This window comes from Ambystoma mexicanum, chromosome 2p (assembly GCF_040938575.1).
Source record: "Ambystoma mexicanum isolate Mex_15411 chromosome 2p, UKY_AmexF1_1, whole genome shotgun sequence".
In the NCBI taxonomy this organism is placed as follows: Eukaryota; Metazoa; Chordata; class Amphibia; order Caudata; family Ambystomatidae; genus Ambystoma; species Ambystoma mexicanum.
Genome location: NC_090923.1, coordinates 175340509 through 175363734, shown reverse-complemented (window position 1 = coordinate 175363734; position 23226 = coordinate 175340509). Strand labels below are relative to the sequence as shown.

The 23226-nt window shown below is 47.3% G+C and overlaps 1 protein-coding gene across 2 annotated transcripts in view; it reads right to left on the bottom strand.

Annotated features, from left to right (window-relative positions):
- Positions 1 to 23226, bottom strand: part of EFCAB12 (EF-hand calcium binding domain 12) — a 921238-nt gene that overhangs the window by 872275 nt on the left and 25737 nt on the right. For both annotated transcript variants that reach the window (XM_069643454.1, XM_069643453.1), the window contains exon 2: positions 14378 to 14460. In XM_069643454.1, the coding sequence (XP_069499555.1) occupies positions 14378 to 14402 (25 nt within the window). In that variant the 5' untranslated portion in view covers positions 14403 to 14460. The remainder of the gene's footprint in view (positions 1 to 14377; positions 14461 to 23226) is intronic.

Below are 23226 nucleotides of genomic sequence, written 5' to 3'. Positions count from 1 at the left end.
GAAGGGCTGGAGTACGGGGGTCATTTGAGGAGGAGGTGGATCCTGCTTTGTTTCTGGCAGAGCAGGTGTCGGAATCCCAAATGGTGAGAGCAGTGGGTCTGGGTATTCCAGACCAGTGTCAACATTTTTCTAGGGTCTTTGATAAAAGGGGAGCAGAAAGGTTGCCTCCTCTTAGATCGTATGATTGCGTGATTGATTTGGAACCTGGGGCGAAGCTACCTTGCAGCAGAATGTATGCTTTGACAGAGACAGAAAATCAGCATTTACGGGAATACTTGGATGATATGTTGAAAAAGGGTTTCATTAGACACTCTACCTAACCAGTCTCCTCTGCTTTGTTCTTAAGAAAGAAGGAATACCTAGGATTTGTATTGACTACTGCACTTTAAATAAGGTGACGGTGAAGAATAGATATCCTTTGCCTTTGATTTCAGTATTATTGGATCAAGTGAAGACAGCAGTGGTACACACGAAACTAGATTTAAGAGGGGCCTGCCATTTGATTAGAATAAAAGAGGGGGATGAGTGGAAGACAGCCTTTAGGACTAAATTTGGCCTGTTTGAATACCTTGTTATGCCTTTTGGACTGCGTAATGCTCCTGCAGCATTCCAATATTTTATGCAGGATGTGTTGAGTGAGTATCTAGACTTCTTTATTTTAGTGTATATTGATGACATTTTGATTTACTCCTCTTCAGAAGAGCAACATATAGGCCATGTTAGAGCAGTGTTGAAAAAATTACAAGATTATCAGTTGTATGTAAAATTGGAAAAATGTACCTTTCATGCAGGGGTCAAGTCCTAAAAGTAAAAGTGGGGGGACTCATCAACAAACACAATGGGATGTGACGTCACTCAAAATAAGCATGTCAAGGTAAAATAAGCACATTTCATTAAATTGACTCTGCATAACCACCCAAATTGTGCCAGACAAATGGCATTTGCCTTTCATAAAATCAACACACACACAAAACCAAGTGAGTATATTTTCTTATGATAGTGTTTTTGAAAACATTCATTAAAAGGTGAGCATGTTTTAAAACTCCAAGAACCAATACAAATGTTTTCCCTGGAACATGCAGTACCGAAATGGGACATTTCACCTCTAATTGTGTGTAATGTTTCATCAGGTTATTTAGTGTAGTGGTGAAGTTTCTATCCTGCAAACCTGTTGACTGCAGGTTTGATCCCTGAGGTCAGCTTTAATTAATAATTTCAAAGGAAGACTTTCAATGTTTTTCAGTTTAGCTGGGGTGGACTGAGTCCACCCTCTGAAAGAATTGGGTGGACTCCGCACACCCGCGTGTACCCTCGACTTCAGCCCTGCTTTCATGCCACTCAGGTGGAGTTTCTCAGTTTTATTTTGACTCCCTGTGGAATTGTGATGGACAAGAAAAAGGTTCAGGCAGTTACCGAATGGCCAGCGCCTCAATGCATCAAGGATATTCAGTCTTTTTTGGGTTTTACTAATTTTTACAGGCCATTTATTTCCAATTTTTCACAAATTGTTACACCTATAACTACGTTATTAAGGAAGGCCACTTCCTTTTTTGTTTTGTTGGAACCGAGGGGCAGAAAGGGCTTTTCAAGACTTGAAGAAAGCATTCACGTCAGCTCTGGTACTGAGACACCCGGATCCTGAGAAACCTTTCCAAGTGGAAACAGATGCGTCCAATGTGGCTGTTGGGGCAGTATTGTCTCAATAGGGATGAGGAAGATGTGTGGCATCCAGTGGCTTTCTACTCTCGTAAGCTCACTAGTTTCTAACACAATTATTCTATTACAGATAAGGAGTTATTGGCAATTCGAGCAGCCTTTTTGGAGTGGCGACATTATTTGCTGGATGCCAAATATCAGGTGATGGTGGTCACTGATCATAAGAATCTGCAGTACTTCAAGACTGCACACATTTTGAGTCCCAGGCAATTACGGTGGTCACAGTACTTTAACAAGTTTGACTTTTTGGTAACTTTTAGACCAGGAAAAAAGAATGGAAAAGCTGATGCTCTGTCTAGGCAGCAAAATCTAGAAAACATTGTGACAGAGGTTAAAACAATCATTCCCGTGGAAAAGTTAGTAGGAGCTGTGATGACCAACTTGCTGAGACAGGTGAAGCACGAAATGAAAAAACAGGAGACGGTGAAATGGGGAGTGGAGAATCCATTAGAAACTTTTCGTGATGGTCTTCCTTACTATGCAGGAAAGTTGTACTTACCCACTCTTGATTTGCAAAAGAAGGCGATGCATTGGTGTCATAATTCGCCTTTAGCAGGTCATTCTGGAAGTAGAAAGACACACGGTATGCTGGAGAGGTATTTCTGGTGGCCATGGTTGAGACATGACTCTATTAAGTACATTCAGAAGTGCGAAACTTGTGTACGTAGTAAAACAGACCATACTAAGAAAGCGGGGTTGCTCCAGCCTCTGCCCACTCCTGAGAAAGTCTGGACCCATATATCCATGGACCTTATTACCGATTTGCCTCCTGACAATCAGTATGACACTATCTGGCTTGTGGTGGATTATTTGTCTAAACAAGCCCATTTTGTGCCTTGTAAAGGAATCCGGGGAGCTGAGAAATTAGCCGAGTTATTTTTGCAACATGTGGTCAGATTACATGGCTTACCTCAGAGTATTGTATCAGATAGCGGTCCCCAATTCACTTCTAAAATTTGGCGTGCTTTCTGTCAGATGTTAGGAATTGATTGTGCATTATCCACAAGCTATCACCCACAAACGGATGGACAAACAGAGAGGGTCAATAAAACGCTGGAACAATATTTGCGCTGTTATCTGAATGACGGCCGAGAGTCTTGGGTGCAGTCATTATGGTCAGCCGAATTCACGTACAATAATACAGAACATGCCTCACTGGGTATGGCCCCAAATGAATGCTTGTATGGACAAGTGCAAAATATGTTACCTGAGCATTTACCTGATGTGGAGAATATTCCAGTGCTTCAGGAAAGAAAACAATTACATCAGACAGAAGGCACAAACCAATCTAGAGCAGGCTAAAAAATAGTACAAGAAATATGCAGACAAAAGAAGAAGAGAGGCTCCCCAGTATAAGGCGGGAGATAAGGTATGGTTGTCTACTCACAATTTGCCTTTGAGAGGACCTTGTAAATTTGCACCTATGTTTATTGGACCATATGAGATTGTTAAATGTGTATCTACAGTGGCTGTCAAATTATGTTTGCCACAAACCTTAAAGATACATCCAGTATTCCATATGTCTTTGCTTAAACCCGCAGTTCCTGGGACACGGGTTCAGAGACCCCCAGCAATTGCCAAGGATGGGCAGACGGAATACGAGGTGAAGAGAATACTGGACTCAAGACGTTGACCGCAAAGGTTGTGGTACCTTATTTAATGGTCTGGCTATGGGCCAGAGGATTGTTCATTGGAAACGGCTAGTGCAGTTCATGCACCCCGTTTGGTGAGACAATTTCACTTGCATTACTCGGAGAAAGCAAGGGTTGGGAAGTGCCCCGAGAGAGGAGGTACTTTCAGAAATAAGGTTTGGGGCAAGGGACGGCACGCAGTTTACAAGAAATGGGGGTGAATTGTGTGAGAACTACACTTCCCAACATGCTGTGGGACTGTGTGTAGTCTTTTGTTTTTGCGCTGCGAGTCAGGTGTGTAATTAAGGTCCTGCTTAAGCCCTCAACCGCCTGTGCTCCGGTGCAGATAATTACTGATTATCAGCATGGGTGGCGATGGTGGCGTGTGTTAGAGGAAGCAGGAGTTTTTCAAGTAATGGGATGTCTGACAGAATCCCGGGCTGCGGCAGTGAGCAGGAGCAGCTGGTGCACATGCTGTAACAAGAGCCTGGGCCACGGCTAGGATTTATGAGGGGCCCATTATTTTTTACTAGTCTTAACAATAAGGCTCTCGAAACTGCCCACCTCTACCACCTGACATCACCACTTCCTCCTTTGAATGTGCCACTATTCATCTCCTCCCGCCTACTCCTCTCACTGGTCTGGCCCACTGTTGGCCCCCTGGTCCTCTCTACTCTGTCTTCCCTGTTCTGAACCTTCTCCTTGAGTCACTTCCTACTGACATCCCCATGTTCATGCTGGCTGATTTTAACCTTCCAAAGCCCTCTGCGGCCACCTGCCTTGAAGTTAACTGCCTTCTATCTCACCACTCCCCCTACTCTCCCCACAACCAGCCTATCCACTCTAGTGGGAACTCTTGTGACCTTGTCCTTCCCTCAAACGCACTCTCCCTCTCTGACCTCTCCATTATCCTATTCTGTATGATCACTCCATTGTTCACTTTAATGTCTCTACCCCTTCCATCCTCTACTCCTCCTCTCCTCTCATCATTAACTAAGAGGAAATTCAGGCAGCGCTCACTTGTCCCCGACTTTAATGATGCAAGGTCTTCTCCCCTCTGTGCCCCCTAGTCTTGCCCCTTCCATTGACTTTGCTTTCTCTGATTTTAAATATGTGTGTATGACTCCCTTCTCCCTTTTATCAACACTATCCTGCCCGCACATTCACAAATTTCCATCCCCAACCCTGGTTCACCTCTAGTTTTAGACCCTCAAAACAAAAAAACAAACATGTGCCATAACCTATGACACTGGCGCAAATTCTGAACACTACCCTACTCCTAGCCTGCAAACATTCCCTTTCTACCCTCCCCTCTGCACTGGACTCTGCCAGATACTCCTGCTTTATTTACCAAGATAATCTGTTCCCTTCAAAATAAGCCCTGCAATGTTCATCTATCATCCACGCTTTGCTCCCACCTTTTAAACCAATATCGACCACCTTCTCAATTTCTACTAATGACTTTGCTCACTACATTTCCTCTAAAATTTGTGACACTCTCATAGCCCTCCTCTTTCCTTCTCAACCTTCCTTCTGCCCACCAACTCTCCTATATCTTCTATTGAATTGCCCCACATCCTTTGCAGCACCAACCAATCTTGTGCTCCTATCGACCCGTTTGCTTCCCAATGGTCAAAGACTTAGGGCCTCATTCAGAGTGTGTTAGTAATGAGGTGGTAATTACGCTGAATTACCAGTAAAAGCAGTTATCATCATGCTGGAGGTAAATCCTCCACTTCAACTCCAAACTCGAGAATCGGCAGAGTGGTAAAACAGCGGTAATTCCGTTATTGACCAAAAAAGATGTCAGTAATGGAATTACCACCATGTATTTACCTCTCTGACAAACTCGGTATGAGCCCCTTAATCTCAATCACCTGCCCTTATCTTTCCGAGCTCCTAATGTTTTTATTGTGGAGCTTTCGATCACTTGCTCAGGGATTGCTCCAAAAGACCTACCAAGAAACAGGGAAACGCCAAAACCCGGTGACTGAAGGGATCCAGACGCCGGGTATTTCATCTACAGATCCTTCTTTGTGTAGCCCTTATTGTCTGAACGTGTCACTCATGGCCTCCGGTGTTGAGAGAAAGCAGGTTAGCATGGTATTGGACTCTGGAGCCACAGGGAATTACGTGGATGCCTCCCATGCGAGGGCATTGGGTCTCCCGATTGTCCTTAAACCATGTCCGGAAATGGTGAATGCTGTGGACGGTTCTTCTCTGGTGTCTGGGCTAGTGACAGAACGCACTATTGACTTGGTAATGACCACGGATTGTGGGCATCAGGAAAGTATATCCTTTGATCTTATTGCCGCCCCACAGTTCAGATTTATATTAGGTCTGCCCTGGTTCAGACTGCAAAACCCATCAGTGGACTGGTATTCAGGGGACGTGTGTTTTCTCTCTGATTACTGTGATACTCATTGTCTAAAAACCCCTGCCATGGTCAATCCAGGCCGCGTTCTCTCTGAACTAGCTGGTACCGTAGGGGCAGTTATCAATACTACGCTTCCTGTGGCTTACCAAAAGTACAAGGATGTTTTCGATGCTCAGGGGGCGTAGGTACTTCCACCCCATAGACCTTACGACTGTCCTATTGACTTGGTCCCTGGGGCCAAGGTACCTTCAGGACGCATTTACTCCTTGACCCCAAAGGAAAACCTGATTTTGAAGGACTATATTCAGAGTTCCTTGGACTCCGGATCTATACGCCCTTCACGTTCACCTGCTGCCTCCCCATTATTTTTCGTTCCGAAGAAGGAGGGAGACCTTCGTCCTTGCATCGACTATCGGGCATTGAACGCAGTCACAATCAAGAACCAATATCCGATCCCTCTGATTTCGGTTTTACTGGATCAATTGGGGTCGGCCAAGGTGTTTACTAAACTGGATTTAAGGGGTGCATACAATCTTGTACGGATCCGCGAAGGCGACGAATGGAAAACCGCTTTCAAAACCAAGTATGGTCTCTTCGAGTATTGTGTTATGCCTTTTGGCCTGTGTAACGCTCCAGCTACCTTTCAGTTTTTCATCAATGAGGTATTCCATGACATGTTAGACCATTACGTTGTCATATACTTGGATGACATCTTGATCTATTCTCCTTCGATTGCCTCTCATGTCATTCATGTTTCCAACGTATTGCAACGATTGAGGGAAAATCGTCTATACGCCAAACTGGATAAGTACATGTTTCATGTCACTGAGGTGGAGTTTCTGGGCTATAGCATTACTAATCAGGGTGTGCAAATGAGCCGTTCCAAGGTCGCTGCTATTTTGGACTGGCCGCGTCCCAACACATTGAAAGCCTTGCAGTCTTTCCTTGGTTTCTCAAATTTTTATCGGCGGTTTATTCAAGATTATTCTGCCCTAGCTTCTCCACTAACGGCTCTCACAGCACGAAACATCCGTTTAAGTGGAATGCACAGGCACAAACCGCATTTGAAGCCCTGAAATCCACTTTCACTTCCGCTCCTGTTCTTCAGCATCCAGATATGAACACACCATTTGTTGTTGAAGCCGATGCCTCGGATATAGCCTTGGGCGCTGTTTTATCCCAACATTGTCCAGATACCAAGACTCTCCATCCAGTGGCTTATCACTCCAGGAAACTTACGCCCTATGAAAGAAATTACACTATCACGGAGCGTGAGTTATTGGCTGTCAGAGAAGCATTCTTGGTATGGAGGCACCATCTGTTGGGTTCTCCCGAACCGGTACAAGTCTTTACGGATCACAGGAATCTCTTAGCCCTGCAGTCGGTGAAATGCACCACGGCTCGCCATGCTAGGTGGCATGAATTCTTTTCAATGTTCAATTTCACCATCACCTACCGTCCCGGTTCCTTGAATTCTAAAGCAGATGCCCTTTCGCGGCTTCATGGACCCCCGACTCCCTCTAACCTTCACGGCTCTATGTTACTGCCTACTCAAGTAGTGTGTGGTTGCACGTTACGTCCTCCATTAAACTTGGTAATCAAGGACTGGGTGAATAACCATCCCTCCGAGTTGGCAAGCCTTGGTCTGGAGCTGGTTCATTCACTACCCTATAAACAGGGCAAGATATTTCTGCCAGATGTTGATACTCGGCGTACCGCCATGCAATGGTGTCATGATGCTGCTATAGCGGCCCATCCGGGGGTTGGTAAGACCTTGGACCTCTTGGGAAGGTGGTGCTGGTGGCCTTCTATGAACAAGGATGTGAGGGAATACATAGCTGTTTGTGCCGTTTGCGCCCAGTGCAAACATCAACGTGGTAAACCTGTGGGTCTACTACAACCCATGCCTATACCTGAAGCCCCGTGGAAGATGCTTTCCATGGATTTTGTCGTGGAGCTTCCTTTGGTGGAAGGTTACAACACTATCTGGGTAGTGATTGACTACTTTACCAAGATGGCTATGTTTGTACCGTGCCATGGTGTCCCTACTGCTCCGGTACTGGCGGATCTATTCCTGAAAAATGTGTTTAAAAGGTTCGGCCTACCCACTATGATCATTACGGATCGGGGACCGCAGTTTACTTCTCGCTTTTGGAGGTCTTTGACCACAACCTTAGGTATCGATGGCAGATACTCCAGCGCCTATCACCCTCAAACAGATGGCCAAACGGAGATGCTTAATGCCACCATGGAGCAGTACCTCCGTTGCCTCACTCTTCAACGTCAAGGTACCTGGGTCTCCGTATTGCCGTTGGCGGAATTGTCCTACAATAATTCCCTCCACTCCGCGACCCACATGTCCCCATTTTACGCTATGTATGGTCGACATCCACGGTCCTTGCCTCTTGATGCTGAGCCACCCTTGCACAATCCCGCTTCCTTAAATTGTTTTAAGAGACTCTCAGACACTCATGCCTTAGTAAAGAATCAACTGATTCTGGCCCAGAAGCGTTCAAAGAAATATGCGGATGCACGACGCTCTTCGGCTCCTTTGTATACTCCTGGCATTAAGGTCTGGTTGTCTACGAAGAACCTACGATTGTCAGGTCGACGGACCTTGTTACCACGCTTTGTGGGTCCCTATAAGGTTCTGCAAGTCATAAATCCTGCAGTGCTCCGTCTAGCTCTACCTCCTACCTGGAGGATACATCCGGTGTTTCATGTATCCTTGGTGAAACCTTGTCACCCATTGACCAAACTGCCTCTACACCCGTCTCCTGTCAGAGTACAGGGGTTCGACGAATACGAGGTGGCTGCTATCCTGGATACCAAAGTGTGCAGGGGACGGCGTTTGTACTTGGTCGATTGGAAGGGCTATGGTCCAGAGGACCGCACATGGGAACCAAATGAAAACATTCATGCCCCTGTCCTTATGGCCCGTTTCTGGTCCTCTCGGGGGGTGAGGTCCCCTTTGCGGGAGGATACTGTTATGTATGGGCACTCGTTCCTCGCTAAACCACGGGCTCGTATCCCTTTAAGGAAGGCGAAACCTGGTACCTGGAAATTGGCATGGCAACGCTGGCGTCCACTCTACTCCTCCCTCGGACCACGTCGAGTAGTGCGCCGGATTGTCACGTGAATTGCTTCCTTATTAGCACCTCCTCCTACTGGTTCGGTGCTTCTGATCACAGATTAGTGGCGTTTGGAATTCTGTTTACCCATATCTGGTTCTTGTTCTCCCCGTTCCTGTCCTTGTTACCCTGTTCTTCCCTCCACAGTGATTGATCACCTTGGCTCCTCGACGCGGACTGTTTATTGGATTGCCTTTTTCTTGTCGCCTTGCCTGGAATTGCCTCGTCTGGTTCCTTGATCTCGGATTGCTATTGGACCTCTCTTGCCTGCTCCTTGGATACCTCGTTTTCTTCAGGTCAGACCTCATCCTCTTCAGTATTTTGTTCTTGGGATTTCTGGAACTTTGAACTGTAGTAGTGGTACACGGACTAGAGACTTCTTGTGTGTACTAGCGTCCTCGTGCCGTCGGGTCAGGGTGTTATTAGGCATCCTCGTGCCGTCGGGATAGTCTTGGACTGCTTCTTGTGGATTGCTTGGATTCCGCCTGCGAATACTATCCTTCTCCTGGGACACAAACACCGGTAAGCGGTTAACCTTTTTCTGATAAGACTGGGTAGAAGGAGGGGGGTGGTCTTTGTCTTATTGTTACTGGCAGTTGTTATTACAAAACCTTCCTTTTTGCATTGCATCGTATTTCTTCGGTATCACATTTTACAAATCTTGTGGTTGTGGTGTGTTGTTATCTCACCTATGCAGGTTTGGTTCCGAATTGCTGCATGATACCCTTATCCAAGTCTCCTTGACATCCCGCATTTCAACCCGAGTTGTTCCACGGAGACTCCAGGATTTCCATCGGCATCCATTCTTTTCTCCAATAGATCGCTCTGGTTCTTTCTAGTCAAAACCAGAGGGGTACATTGGGAAGAAGAATTCATCGGCTACACTACGAGGGCAAATCTGGTATCTGACATAATGTCCAGGTTCTTGCCAGCCATCAATGTTTTAATTAAACCCCTTGACAATGTTCATGTTAATATGGCATGTTACCCTGTATTGGTTCGGGCAGCCATAGGCCACTGTGACCGAAAACACTCTGTGTCTCAAGCATGGTTGAAGGGCTCTCGGGCTCTTTTTCTTTTTTTTTTTTCTCTCTCTCTCTCTCTCTCTCTCTCTCTCTCTCTCTCTCTCTCTCTCTCTCCCCTCTCCCCTCTCCCCTCTCCCCCACCCCCCCCTAGTTCTCAGTGTTCTAATATGGGATATGATAGTGCCTTGCAGTTGCTCAAGTGGGCATGGCTATGTTCACTCACGTCGACACTTACCACTTTTCTCCTTTTGACAAGGCCCAATTATTAGCCTTGTCACATGGGTGATTTTAAGAAAAAGCAATAAAGGCCCAAAACTTGTCTTCTTTATTAAAGAAAAATGGTGTATTAACTGAATTCTGCTTTACACCAGCAGAACTAGCACCCTCTTCTGTACTGTTCTTTCTTACCCCATCACTCCAAACAACCCTACCTCTTCAATCAACAACACTCATAAAATAAGCTGGGGCAGCCACCAGTAGGCGCAGACCCTATAAAAAAGCCCCAGGATGAAAAAAGTACAAAACTCAGAGACCGCTAGGGGATGCATACCAGCATGGTCACATGATGACGTCGCTCCGCCACCACCAGTTGGGCCTACAATAGCCTGCTCTCCGCCCGGTGGAGAACGGGCCATCCGACACCCCCGGGGTGCAGATGGGGTGGTGAGCACTGACCCCCCCAGCCCCCTAAGTCACCGCAGAGCGGAGGGTCCGGAGGAAGCCCAGGGACAACGGCGTAGAAGTAGACATCAGTCCCCAGCCCCAGCGACGTTGGTGCGGAGGATCCGGCCACCCCCCATAAATGCAGAGGAACCCCGAAGGCGAAGGGACACCCCGGTGCCCAGCAGCAGTAGCCGTAATCCACCCAGTGACCACGGCCCCCCCTCCCGGAGCTCGAGTGGAGGGAAAACGCAGTGCTGCGACCCCGAGCATCAGCGCCCAGGGCTGACGTGGGAACTGACAACTCGGACCGGGCCGAGCACTGTGCCCATGGGGTGAGGCAGACGAGCCCGCACACGCAGATTCATACTGAGGGCTGGAACCTGCTGTGGACTCCAGCCAGCATCAGGAGAAGAACCGGCACCTCAGCCTTGGTGCTAGGAACGAGACCAGCACCCTCCAATGAGAGGACTACGGGCCGCGGGCGAAGGCACCATGCAGCCTCCTGTTGAAATACCATTCCAGAGACTCGTCCGGATAAAGGTGAGGAGAGAAGCAGAGGAGGGACGCAGGAAGACCCACCACCCAAGAGCTTGTCCGGGAAGCCCACTGGGGGTTATTTGCTTCAGAGGACCCGAGGGACAAGGCGATCCCCCCATAACGGGTCGGCCCGGGCCTGGTGGGTGAAACGAGTAGCCACCAGCCCCCCGCGGGAGATCACGTAGCACACTCTCATCCCCAGAGGGGATCCCCAGGAGGCACCCTTTGGCAGACAGAGTGTTCCGTCAAACAGCGGGCATCACCTGTGCCGCATCTGACGAGGAGATCCAAACCCAACGCATATGGGTTCGTAGCGCCAGGTGACTGGAACAGGGGAGAGCCTGGAAACCACAGCAGTGCCGTGTAGTGAGGACAGCAGGGGACACGGACCACTTACAAGTGCAACAGGGGGGCCCGCGGGAGAAGTGACCCTATTTGCCCAGTATAGTGAATCCAGAGATGAGGCCCAGGCACTCGCCTGCCCAGTGCATCAGGCTGAGAGGCCCAGTAGGCAGGAAGGATACAAAAGGGCACGGCACTGAGCCTGAGAGGCGCACAACGAAGTGACCCACCCGCCACCTTGGACCCTGGCCCAGTCCCTGGAGGAAAGGGAGACCCACCGGCCACAACCAACAAGGAATCACCTTGAAGAGAGACCGGGACTTGCCCACGTGCAACCTGGGAACAACAAACCTGCCCTCCCACCGCTATATTGCCCCACATACGCCAAAGGCGACCGCAGGAGAGGGAACCCTCTACCGGTGCACACCTAGAGCAGTACACAATCCCACCTGCGGAGGGGCCCCGCTCTGGGCACACAACGTGAACACTCCAGACAAATCAGGCCCAGGAGCGGCACTCGTGTGTGCCCCAGAGCGAGATCAGACGGGAGCTTCCATACCTGCATTGGGCCTCAGACCCCACGGAGAGACACACACTGAAGACCAGGCCAAGGCCCCGGGCCCCATCTAAGACAGAGAGAAGCGGACTGAGCACCAGGTATTCAGCGGTACATAACCTCAAGAGATAAGGCTTGACATCCCGTGGGCGCAACAGGGGGGCGCCCTGGAAGCAAAGTAGGGATGGGACACTGTGCATACCAGCATGACTGGCAAGACTCCCACAGGGATCCTAGCACTGCAGTGCTTCCATAGGTCCTGGCATACAGACCAGGGGGAGAGCCCCCACTCCTCCCAAGACATGGCAGTGGAAACAGACCCCTCCGCCCTCGCCTTGACCAGAGACGACCTGAAGGAAATATTCCAAGAAATCAAAGCCATAAGGACAGATATCCAAGCCTCAATCAGTGACTTTAAGGGCAGGGTTGACAAACTTGAGGACAAAATGGAGGGTCTGGATCATAATCACCTGCAGATGGATGTCCTTGACATGAAATATGAGGCATACCTGACCGACTTGGAACTGAGAGAAGAGGAGATGCAATTGTAGCTCGATGAACTGGAAAACAGGGAGAGACGCAACAACCTATGCATCCTCGAAGTAAGCCAGCAGAAGGGGGAGTCACTGGCGGAGGTTGGACAGAAGGTACAGGGCCTGATAAATCAATTGTTCGCACTCGAAGGGGGCAAAGAAGTCCAACTGGAAAGAGCCCATAGGGGTGGAGGAGGAGGAGGAAGGGGCCTGAGGTCCACAGTAGTCCGCTTCCTCAGGTACAGGGTGAAAATGGAAGTCTTGGAAAAAGCGAAGCGCCTGGGGAGCTTCCTCTACGAAGGCGACACTTTCAAGGTGTACAAAGACCTCTCAGCCCTGGCCCGATGCAGGGAATGTCGCCCGCTCACACTATGGCTCTCCGAGAAGGACATTAGATACTGCTGGTCCTACCCCTTTGTATTGACTTTTGAACGCGGAGAAGTGAACTACCGAGAGACCAGTGGAAAGGAGGTCCTTCAAGTGCTCCAGGTCATCAAGAATGAAGAGGAAAACAGGGACTCCAAGGAGGTGGGGGAGGCACCCCTGAACAACGACAGAGGCCCTCAGACCCACAAGCCATAAAGAAGAAGATGCAGGGCAATAGAAAATTCAAAAAGCTTAATACCCCTCTGTGACGGTGTCCTTAAATGTGATAAACCCACGTATACAGTAATACATATTGAATGTATAACCAGGAAGTCCTGTTTTATTTAATCCATGTATGGACTTTCCTCTAATGACAAGGCTGTCATTTGTTTGTTACCTAGGAGACGGGGTCTCGAGTGGAAGAGGGAAAAAAAGACGGTTACGCATGGGCGTATTGAAGAGGTGTGTTACTTTTTAAGAAGCAGCTGTTGGCTTCGGCCTGAAATTTAGAAATACCGATACGAAGTTGCGCCGTTGCGCAGGTTGCCGAGTTTTTGTTTGCTGTACGTTTTAATACAGCGATTGTGATCGCTGACTTTGCCGAGAGAGACACCAGCCCTGAACCAACTAAGGAGCCGTGTCTGGAGGGCAGAAGCTGATCGTGGACGTGGCTGAGGCGAGAGGCAGTGGACGCCGTTATCCTGGAGAAGCCGTGCTGAGTCAATACAACGATCGTGGTCGCTGACTTTGCCGAGTGAGGCACCCCCCCTGAATCAACGAAGGCGGCGTATCCGGAGGGCAGACGCTGATCGTGGAGGTGGCTGAGACGGGAGGCATTCGACGCCGTTGTCCTGGAGAAGGCGTGCAGAGCCAGCTACGAGTGATGCCCAGAAGGGAATGACGGATTGCAGAGGTCCTTGCCGAAGGAAACAGTAGGACGGTGAATAAGTAAGTTCAGGAAAAACCCGTATGGGAGCTTTGATGCTAGTGACAGACTTCTGAAGAGGGAGATCATTTAGACTGCAGGGAACCACCAATAAGGAAGCACCTTTAGTTAATAGATATTTTTATGAAGCCGATTGCCTGATAAGGATTACGATACGACGCTGTGTAAATAAACAGCGAACTGCAGAATCTCTTTGCGAACATAACTAGAAGAGGCTGAAGAGGGTGAGAGGTCGAATACAACATACTTATGAATAATATCTAAGTAAGAAGGGAGTCTCAAAGGTACTTTTATCACTTCCGATGAACCGAAACACCTATTGAAGAGGAGCTGCAGAGACTTGGCGACGATGTGATAGGAAACAGGACTACCAATATTAGCCTCTAAAATATATTCAGAAGTGTTAGAGGATAAGTTTGGCTAATTGAGGAAAACAAACATAGAAGTTACTCTGAGAGAAAAGAGACAAGTTTTCAAAGCTGTATGGTGGAAGGAGAGAAGTAACAACATCCCCAAAAGAAAGAGTCAAAGTAGAATAAAGAGACACAACTTACCTTGGACCAGAGGAGAAATCCGCATTGATACAAAGCTGACCAGATCCAACAGTGAAGACGTATCCTTTTCCTGTGAACGATCTCTGAAAGAAAAGAGGAAAACATTATTAATAAAGTTATTTGGATTCTCGTTGAATTCCATACAAACTATTTGTTGTCTCAGACTTTTTAATTTATACAATATTGAAGACAGGCCATCACACCCTCTCTGCGAGGAGAAGGAGGAGAAGAACTAAAGTGGAGAATTCAGGCTCGACAAATTGTAGGGGTCCTGCAATGTGCATCTCCCACCAGGGGGCGGTGTGGTGTTAAGTGAATCAACGGTGGAGCTGTGTTTTCATCCCTAGTGGCACACTTTAGGGTCGGTGTCTCGACAAAGGGGAAGTTTAGGTGGGAGGGAGGGGAGGTGTGGGTAGGGGGGAACTGCGCATGAACCCACGGAAAGGCACATCTGGATTGAGAAGGGGTGACAATACACCCTACGAGGCCGGGCGGCGGAGAGAAGGGAAGGTGGCTCTCAATGTCGCTTCCTAGCGTAGGAAGCCGGGTCGAGGTTCTCAAGTCAATGGGGGGGCCTTGAAGGTGAAAAGCCTCAACTCCCCAACAAAACGCTCGCTGCTGGGCAGAGAAATGAGCAACAGTAACCTAGATGTGCTCCTGGTGCAAGAGCCCGCGCATAGTGCTTGGGGAGGAAAGACGCATCTCAGGGGTCCACATTGGGCAAGTCTTCTGGGCCTCGGGCCCCGCCAAACAGGGGGGAGAGGGGATCTTATTGAACCAAATGCTTAGGCTCTCGGAACCGGTGGCCTGGGGTTGGACAGACGGGTGGGTGCTGGTGGTCTCAGGGTCGATGGATAACACTAGAGTCACCATAGTGTCCGTTTGCTGCCCGAACACAGGCCAAATGCAATTCCTGAGGGAAGTCATGGGGGAGATTATGGGCAGGATGGAGGGCCTCCTTATTATAGGGGGTTTTTCAATATGTGGGCAGATAGGGGAATTGACCACAGTGGGTGGCACATCCTAGCAGGGAGTAGGGGCTGTGCAGTAAGTGGCGGCTTCACTGACCACATGTCGAACCAAGGGCTGGTAGATGCTTGGAGGAACTCAATCCGGCGGCGAGGGGTTACACATTCTACTCTCCGGTCCACGGCTCCAGAACAAGAATAGACTACCTCTTTGTGGAGCAACAACACATAGGGAGGGTGGACATCTCTGAACACTAGCCGGTCAGCTGGTCTGACCATGACATGGTTCGGATGCATTTGGTTCTGTCTGGTCTGAAACCCAGGGAGTCCCTATGGTGGTGTATTGATCTCCTCCTCCGAGACACAGTCTTTGCAGAAGAAATGAGGGGTCTATCCAGGAATTCTTCTCGATCAATGACACTGGGGAGATTGAAAGGGTAATGGATTGGGATGCCGCGAAAGCGACGTGGAGAGGCTTCATTATTAGGGAATGGGCTTCCAAGAAGCGGTTCATGACCCTATTGTCCAGAAACCTTAGAGGGGAAATCTGCCAGTTGGAAAAGATAGAGGATAAGGACTCGGAGGAGAGAGAGGAGAATCTTAGGGTCACCTGAGGTAAGCGCCAGGAGCTGAGGGACATAGAGATGGGCAGAGTGCTAGCCAGCCTCCAGTATCTAAAGCAGAGGTACTATGAGAAAGGGGACAAGGCGGATGCCATACTGGCAGCACAACATAGAGGCCAGAGAGCAGAGAGGTGGGTGACAGGGATCCAAGGGGAAGAAGGCCAACAGATTTCGGAGGCTGGGGCAGTAGCAGAGGGCTTTGCAGCGTTTTACGAGAAATTATATGGAAAGGAGGGGGGATTTGAAGAAGACGAGTTGGGAGAATACCTTGCAGGAGTGACACAGCCGAAACTGAGACCTGGGGAGAGCCTTGACCTAGATAAAGCAATTACGCAGGGGGAGGTGCTGAAAGCAATATCGGGTCTAAAGCTGGGGAAGGCACCAGGGGAAGATGGCTTCACGGCAGGGTTCTATGAGACCTTTGTGGGACCCTTGGCTTGTCACTTGGCTGCCCTATTCACAAGTATTATGACCTCTGGGAAGGCCCCACCCCCTCATTTGGGAAGGCGCTAATCACACCCGAACACAAGACCCGATGGACTGTAAGTCCTATAGACCCATCTCCCTGCTCAATGCAGATGCAAAAATCTTCACACGAATATTGACCACGAGAATGGAGGGCCTAATGCCAAAACTCATTCACTCGGACCAAGTGGGGTTCATCAAGGGCAGACAAGGGGCGGACACCCTGCGCAAGACACTCCACCTCATGAAAATAGCAGCATGGGAAGAAGGGATCCCAGTGCTGGTGGCCATAGACGCAGAGAAGGCCTTTTGACAGGGTTGACTGGGGCTTCCTCAGCGTGGTATTCAAGAAATTCAGTTTTGGCAGGGGGATCCAACTGGCTATTCAAGCCCTATATGAGGGATTATCGGCTAGAGTCACGGTGAATGGCCGGCTATCCCGGACTGTTCCCTCACAGAGAGGTACTCAGGGGTGCCCTCTATCGCCCCTACTCTTCGCCCTGACGATGGAAATATTGGCAAAGTATTTTAGGATGACCCTGGAAGTTCAGGGTATCCAGGTGGGGGGTAGGGAATTCACGCGGACGACGTACTGCTACACCTGCGGCACCCTGCCCAGTATATTCCTACTGCGATGAAGTTGATTGAAGAGTTTGAGAGGTACTCATGGTTCAAGGTGAATGTTGGCAAGTCAGTCGTTTTCCCATTTGCCCTTGACTCGGTCAGGAGGGTAGAGGAAATAGAGCATCTGGGATTACAGATCCAGCTAGAGGGGATCAGCTATCTAGGGACCTGGGCCAGGCCAACTTCCCTCCCCTGTTTGAGAGGTTGTTTTCTGACAAGGATACCTGGGGGAAGGGGAGACTCTCGTGGATGGGGGGACTCAAAACGATAAAAATGTACCTCCTCCCAAACGTATTAAATCTGTTCCAGATGCTCCCTACTAGTGCACCCGAGGAATACTTGAGAGAGGCAAACCGGCGGATAACGAGATTCCTCTGGCGGGGTCAAAGGCCTAGGGTGGGGTATGAGACATTCATCTTGCCGAAGGAAAGGGGAGGTGTGGGCCTGCCGGACTTGATGTTATACTATAGGGTGACACAGCTAAGAGCAACGGTCCCACACCTGCTCCCGGCGACGGTGGGGGAATGGCTTTGGGTCCCTAGGAACAGTCTCCCGAGATGCATTAGAGATCACCAGATTCTGGGGGCACCCTGGGAAGTTCTGGCTATGGGAAGGAGGGGCAGGGGAAATCACCACCTGGCCCTCCCCCATGAGCCACATCTGGGCACCACCGGTCAGAGACGATATACCAGAGGTTGAACGCTACCAGTCATGGTTTGAAGCGGGCCTCAGCAGGGTGGGCCAACTTGTACAAACAGGGAATTCAAAAACATCCAGAAGTTGGAGGAGACACTGGGCATAGGGAGTCTATCCGTTATATCTCAGGCTTAAGGGGGCATTTATGGGGGTATTTATGTCCAAATCATTGAAGGAAAGCGTCCAGAGGGAACTCACCCCAGTGGAGAAAGTACTTGATGGCCACGCAGCCATGAAAGGCCTTATCTCATGTCTCTATGGGGCGTTACTAGAGACCAGGGGTGGAGGGCCACCTGGGGTCTCCGTGCACGATGGGAAAGGGACCTAGGGGTGGAGATGGTGGACATTTTGCAGATGGGCATTTAAGACCTCCATCTCGTGTCAGTATAAGTCCACCAATGGCAATATGACCCCGTCCGCCTCTCCACTGCTGGGATGGGTGTGGATCCAGGGCTGACCTCTGGCACATGTGGCACATGTGGTGGGACTGCCCACGGGTTAAGGTGTTCTGGTCCGAGGTTCTGGGCTGGATCAGGGACGCGGGGGAGGGAACATGTGCCCTTGACCCCTTGTTTACACTATCTGGGTTGGAGAAGAGTGAGGATACGTGGTGTGTGCCACCGCCCCTGGTTCACTTTCTTTTGTTGGCAGCAAGGGCCTGCAGGGCCAGACACTGGAAAAGGGAACACCTCGCCTCAGTAAGGGAATGGTCTGCTAAGGATATTTACCTAATGGAAAAGATATCCACAGCGATCCATGGCAATAGCACCGCGGTGGAGACAGAATGGTTATAGTTCAACAACACATTTCAATAAAGAGGAGAAGAGGACGAGTGATCCTGAGAGCAGAACCGACCTGGCCAACCAAGAAAATGTCACAAAAGATATGCTGCGCACTCCAAGTGGGTAAAAACAGTATCATTACAGTCCTCTTGGCCAAAGACTCACTCGTAGGACTATCATTCAATCTTATAGATGCCTAACATGTTCACCCTCTGATTTCAAAAGGGGGAGGGCGAGGTGGGTGGAGGAATGGGAATTGCTCATAACATGTCGTAGTTTTGATTGATAGAGGGCTTTTCCCTCAGTTGCACTTACTTGATTACTGTATGACAATACTAAAACTCAATAAAAAGTAATTTACAAAAATAAAAAAGCCCCAGCATCATCTATATTACTATCTGCCCTGAGGGACTTATGGATTGATATTACTGATGCAATTACTGCAACACCGGCTGGAAATAATATGTCAAAGGAAGTTATATGCAGCCACATTTAAGCTATCTTTATTTTTATTTATTTTTTTTATTTTATTGGGCATTTACAAGGCACTTATACAACAAGCCAGTGTTTCAAAGAGCCACATCTTTAGGTAGGGGTTTTGGAATGTATATCACTATGGATTATTTCGTAATAGATACCAATAAAAAAAATGTATAATCGATTATTCTTAGATTTCCTCATAAGCTTCATATCATTATATATTTATTATATATCATATTTTTACATTGTTTTATCCCTTTTCTATGCTTAGTGTGAAAATTTAAATAACTGAAGAAGCCCCAAAAAGTAAATATCTTTGGAATGGCGTTTGGGACATGAAGCAGATGTTCAGACTTTCATAATCATCTTAACCTTAATTGACTTTAGAGCTTCTATAGGGAATGTGGTGACATCATTCTGAAATGCATTTGTAAACAAGCTCAAATAAGATTTTATATTGGGAGTATTTTACTATGTATTTTTAAAATTCCCAATAGGAGTATTTTTTAGGCCTCCCAGTCATGGTTTAGGGAATTCTAAAACATTTAGAGTCTGATGATCTGAGGGGTTTTGTGGGCTTGTGGCTCTTCGTGAATTTCGTGAAGTATGCAGTTCTTGGTTGTGTATTCCTTTGTGCTTCCATTTAATTCAAGAGATGGCGAGGAGCTAGAGGAGTTGGGTAGGGAATGTGATAACAGGATTATAAATTACCAGGAGCTTGGAGCTATTTAGGTCCTGGTTATAGCCAAGAGGAACCTGCTTAGCTTGAAACCCAGAGCTACTTGGAGCTACTTGTGGCCCCCCAGGCAAGTGGTACCATACAAACATAGCTATGTAATATTAACTGTGTTGGTTTGGGAATGTATATAAAAGAGAATAAAGGACACACCTAAGATATTTTTAAAGCATGTTGTATAATATATAATGGACACAAGTTAAGAGTTTGCATCTCACACACTGGCCCTCATTACAACACCGGTGCTAAACCATGGCGCTATTAGCACCATTGTTGGTGTCTGTGTTGTAACGAGTCCGCCATGATGAAATGGGGAAATACTGCCCCATTCCAAGGTTGGCGGGGCAGTATTTCCCCATTTCACCATGGCCCTTCCCCATTCCCATTTTTGCCCCATAGGGCTCAACGGGAATGGGGAAGGCGGCAATTGCGGTACCGTAATTGCCTGCAAGGTCCCTTTGCGGGTCCCTACTTTAACGGCTGGTCCAGACCAGCCGTTCAGGTCGGGTCCCGCAAAGGGACCTCGTAGTAAGGCGCTAAGTAGTTAATGGCGCCGCAGCCTTTTACGGCGCCGTTAACCACTTAGCGCCTGGGTCGTAATGAGGCCCACTATGTACTAGCTCCTGGTTACCCTCCGACCCCGGTATAATGTGGCTTAAAAGTGTTTTGGATGGTTTGAAGTTTCAAAAGAGAAGACTGGGAGAGACCAGAGTGAAGGGAGCCGGCATAGTATAAGATTATGGCTCTATGGTGGGGTTCACTGTGAGCAGATGAGGTGAAAGGTGCAAAGTTGCGGGCAAGCTTAATTTGCAGGATTTCATTAGGTGATGGGTCTGGCTATAATAGCAACTATCGACATTAGGCATTAGAGCACTTATAAGCTGGAGCAATACGGCATATAACAGATGATTATTATTAGGTATATGGTTAACAACACTTGTGTCATATTTCATCTCTATCATTTAGATTTCTTTAAATCAACCAGATTTTATTGAATTTTTATGTACAGCTTAAGGAACACAAGGACAAATACCTTAACGTATCAGGCAAAGGAATACATTTTAGTCAAATATAGATGATTTATACAATTGAACTGCAGAACACAGATAAATGTCACAAAAACAATGTCAGTGATGTGCATCTAAATTGGTGCAATTAAGTTGCTATTGGTATGACAATTAAGGGTAAAGGGGATTAGCATATTAGGTGATTATGCTAAAAGTTTGTTTTTCATATAAGGTTAAAAAAGATCAAAGTGCATGAATTAATATGCAATGTACAACCTTACATATGTTGGATCTACATTAGTCTGATGCAAATATCTAGACCATATTTAATTGATTTATTCCGTATACAATAAGTTTACGGTTTTTAATTTAATTTAATTTATTTTTTCTCTGCTCTCCATTTTCTTCTTGTTCATGCAAGTTTGAGTAAAAACAAAGATCGCACTAAATATATGCACACCTCCTGATGAGCCACTGCATTTTAAAGTGGTGAAACACGTGTATAGGTTAAACTGAGGTTAAACTGTGAAGACATTACAAATATATCTATTTTGGAGCGCCTGTCAACTAGTGTTTTGGAGTGTTTTTTTAAAATCATATTTCATCTCTATCATTTAGATTTCTTTAAATCAACCAGATTTTATTGAATTTTATGTACAGCTTAAGGAACACAAAGACAAATACCTTAACGTATCAGGCGAAGAAATACATTTTAGATAAATGTCACAAAAACAATGTCAGTGATGTGCATCTAAATTGAAATCCAGGCACCTTCGTAATCATCTTCCTCCTCTACAACCAAGAAGAGGGGTCATTAGCTCCTGTCTCCAAAGGCACGCTGCTTTTTAAAAGAAAAAGTCCTTTTGTATACTTTATTTTTACTTCCTTGACCCACAGGTCATGCTGATTTTTTTCTATACACAGATTTCAGCACAAATATAACCCTCCTGGTTGCTAGTGGGCAATGACACCACAGTTGCGATCCTGAGGAAGTGTGCAGAGTTGAGAAAAAGGCTCCCCGCCTAAATCACTTATGAAGATGTATGATCTTCAGGGATCAGAGGAATTGCTCTCAACCTTGGTACTATTGGACCTGAAGTTATTAGATTTGAATGGATGATCATCAGTGTAAGCAGAGGATGTGACCCTTACTGATCCCAATGACAGAAAAGTGGAGACTGCCGTGAGAAATCTTTCACTGGATCCAGCCTGGGAAAATAATCTGCTGCATATGTTGTCTGTGGTTCAAATGCCGTCTGTTAAGACCTGACCACGTTTTACCAGTCACTGAATAAAGGGATTGACTGATTGCAGGTGCTAAAAAATACAGAAAGTAGCAAAGCTGAAGTTGGATCAGGCATTTGACAATATAAAGGTATCAGCTGTAGCCTATGATGCACCGATTAACAGTAGATGTCATATTGGGATCAAGACCTATGAGTCGGTCAGGTCAGGCCATGTAATATAGATAGCTAAATTAATTATTTTTGATTTGGTAAATGTGTTAACCTGGATGATCAAAGCATTACCAGGCACACTTTGTTTTGACATATTTGGATCAAGTATTGAAAGACTGTAGGCTCTCAGGGATCCATTCTTTTGAAAATACCAGTTTTGACAGTTATTCTATTTGGAGAATGAATAGCTGAGGCGATGAAATGGGCCTATGAACAAAGGCAGAGGGTGTATTTTATTTTTTCACCAAAAGTCAAAAAAATGCCAGGCCATAGGGTCCAGGTGATTCAAAGAGTGTCCTTTCTCCAACCATTCAAATATTCGGGTAAGCTAAGGATAGACTTCTGGACAAAATAAATCTAGATAACCATCACCACCGAGACCTGTGCAAAGGTCATGACTAGGCTGAGAAAGAGGGAGAATACCCAGTCGGACTATGCTAATCTTTCTCTTCTTCCATTAAAATAAGAGGGTAAACTACACTTCAGAGAAGTACCTCCAGACTCTAGAGAACTGCTAACCTCTGCTCCTAAGACCGTGATCAAGAGACGGACAAACAGTGGTCAAAGTGTCGGGAGAATGGAGACCAGTAATGGATTTAAAGAGCCTCTGATTCCTGCACGGGATTGAAACCAAGATGAAAACACTTCAACAGGTATCTGTTCATCATTATGGAATTCATGAATTTGGCCGTGGGACTAATACATTTCGAGCGGCATACTCTGCTACCAATATCTAGATGACCTGATGAAAAGCACATCCTTATGGAGGAACAGAGCAGGATACAGGGATGATGGTGTACATCATGAGGAGATTTGGCCTGCTCGAGAGTTGGGAAGACATCGTTCTTGCTTGGGCAAGCTTTGCCATTCTTAGGGGCGCATTCCCAGACAACAGTTGGTTTGGCATCTCTGTCGGAAGGAAGAGTAACCTGGCTACAGTCACACTTGAGAAGTTTGATGTCCTAACAGGACACAACAGTGACGATGTGGTTAAGGAAACAAGGCGACATG